The sequence below is a fragment of the Oncorhynchus kisutch genome, linkage group LG2 (genome assembly GCF_002021735.2).
Source record: "Oncorhynchus kisutch isolate 150728-3 linkage group LG2, Okis_V2, whole genome shotgun sequence".
Classification (NCBI taxonomy): domain Eukaryota; kingdom Metazoa; phylum Chordata; class Actinopteri; order Salmoniformes; family Salmonidae; genus Oncorhynchus; species Oncorhynchus kisutch.
Window position 1 is genome coordinate 76,700,282 of NC_034175.2, and position 2,500 is coordinate 76,702,781.

General features: G+C 45.2%; 1 protein-coding gene across 1 annotated transcript in view; it reads right to left on the reverse strand.

The window, feature by feature from the left end:
• The window catches only part of LOC116356332 (myc box-dependent-interacting protein 1-like), a 56,212-nt gene that overhangs the window by 31,998 nt on the left and 21,714 nt on the right, over positions 1 to 2,500 (reverse strand). The window contains exon 8 of the mRNA XM_031801659.1: positions 1,847 to 1,932. Coding sequence (XP_031657519.1) covers positions 1,847 to 1,932 — 86 coding nt within the window. The remainder of the gene's footprint in view (positions 1 to 1,846; positions 1,933 to 2,500) is intronic.

The window sequence follows — 2,500 nt, forward strand, 5'->3', positions numbered from 1 at the left end:
TGTACCTGTTCCATAGTGAGATGGACATGTTCCATAGTGAGATGTACCTGTTCCATCCCAGATGTACCTGTTCCATTCCAGATGTACCTGTTCCACAGTGAAATGTACCTGTTCCATCCCAGATGTACCTGTTCCATTCCAGATGTACCTGTTCCATTCCAGATGTACCTGTTCCATAGTGAGGTGTACCCGTTCCATTCCATATGTACCTGTTCCATTCCAGATGTACCTGTTCCACAGTGAGATGTACCTGTTCCACAGTGAGATGTACCTGTTCCACAGTGAGATGTACCTGTTCCATTCCAGATGTACCTGTTCCATAGTGAGATGTACCTGTTCCATAGTGAGATGTACCTGTTCCATGGTGAGATGTACCTGTTGCATTCCAGATGTACCTGTTCCATTCCAGATGTACCTGTTCCATAGTGAGATGTACCTGTTCCATTCCAGATGTACCTGTTCCATAGTGAGATGTACCTGTTCCATAGTGAGATGTACCTGTTCCATGGTGAGATGTACCTGTTCCACAGTGTGATGTACCTGTTCCATCCCAGATGTACCTGTTCCATTCCAGATGTACCTGTTCCATAGTGAGATGTACCTGTTCCATAGTGAGATGTACCTGTTCCACAGTGAGATGTACCTGTTCCATCCCAGATGTACCTGTTCCACAGTGAGATGTACCTGTTCCACAGTGAGATGTACCTGTTCCATTCCAGATGTACCTGTTCCATTCCAGATGTACCTGTTGCATTCCAGATGTACCTGTTGCATTCCAGATGTACCTGTTGCATTCCAGATGTACCTGTTGCATTCCAGATGTACCTGTTCCATTCCAGATGTACCTGTTCCATTCCAGATGTACCTGTTCCATTCCAGATGTACCTGTTCCATAGTGAGATGTACCTGTTCCATTCCAGATGTACCTGTTCCATTCCAGATGTACCTGTTCCATTCCAGATGTACCTGTTCCATAGTGAGATGTACCTGTTCCATGGTGAGATGTACCTGTTCCACAGTGAGATGTACCTGTTCCATCCCAGATGTACCTGTTCCATGGTGAGATGTACCTGTTCCACAGTGAGATGTACCTGTTCCATAGTGAGATGTACCTGTTCCATAGTGAGATGTACCTGTTCCATGGTGAGATGTACCTGTTCCACAGTGAGATGTACCTGTTCCACAGTGAGATGTACCTGTTCCATTCCAGATGTACCTGTTCCATTCCAGATGTACCTGTTCCATAGTGAGATGTACCTGTTCCATAGTGAGATGTACCTGTTCCACAGTGAGATGTACCTGTTCCATCCCAGATGTACCTGTTCCATCCCAGATGTACCTGTTCCATTCCAGATGTACCTGTTCCATAGTGAGATGTACCTGTTCCACAGTGAGATGTACCTGTTCCATTCCAGATGTACGTGTTCCATTCCAGATGTACCTGTTCCATTCCAGATGTACCTGTTCCATCCAGATGTACCTGTTCCATTCCAGATGTACCTGTTCCACGTGAGATGTACCTGTTCCATTCCAGACATACCTGTTCCATTCCAGACATACCTGTTCCATAGTGAGATGTACCTGTTCCATAGTGAGATGTACCTGTTCCATTCCAGATGTACCTGTTCCATTCCAGACATACCTGTTCCATTCCAGACATACCTGTTCCATGGTGAGATGTACCTGTTCCATAGTGAGATGTACCTGTTCCATTCCAGATGTACCTGTTCCATTCCAGATGTACCTGTTCCACAGCGAGATGTACCTGTTCCACAGTGAGATGTACCTGTTCCATTCCAGATGTACCTGTTCCATTCCAGACGTACCTGTTCCATTCCAGACTTACCTGTTCCATAGTGAGGGCAGTTCCTCCTGAAGATCTTCATTAATCTCCTCAAACACCTTCTGAGCTCTCTCCAACTCATCCTCCGCCTGACACACACGCACACACACAGACACACACACACACACACACAATATCTGTCACAAGGCACTGATAATTATTTTCATCACTTCCCGTTCCAATACACTACACGCTGAGTGGACAAAACATTATGAACACCTGCTCTTCCTGTTCAAATACACTACACACTGAGTGGACAAAACATTATGATCACCTGCTCTACCAGGCGCACCAGTTTGTGCCAAGAACTGCAACGCTGCTGGGTTTTTCACGCTCAACAGTTTCCTGTGTGTATCAAGAATGGTCCACCACCCAAAGGACATCCAGCCAACTTGACACAACTGTGGGAAGCATTGAAGTCGACATGGGCCAGCATCCCTGTGGAACGCTTTCGACACCTTGTAGAGTCCATGCCAACTACTGTATGCTCAATAATTTGTACGTTTTATTCACAATGTGTGTGTTTTTCAGTGAATCTTTCATTTGATTTTGAAAACCAGAAGACAAAGGTTTTGTGTTCGGGAAAGAAGCTGTGGAAAATAGAGGCTCTTTCTAAACGTCTAAAACTATTGCAGGCAGATTATATACTAGACTACA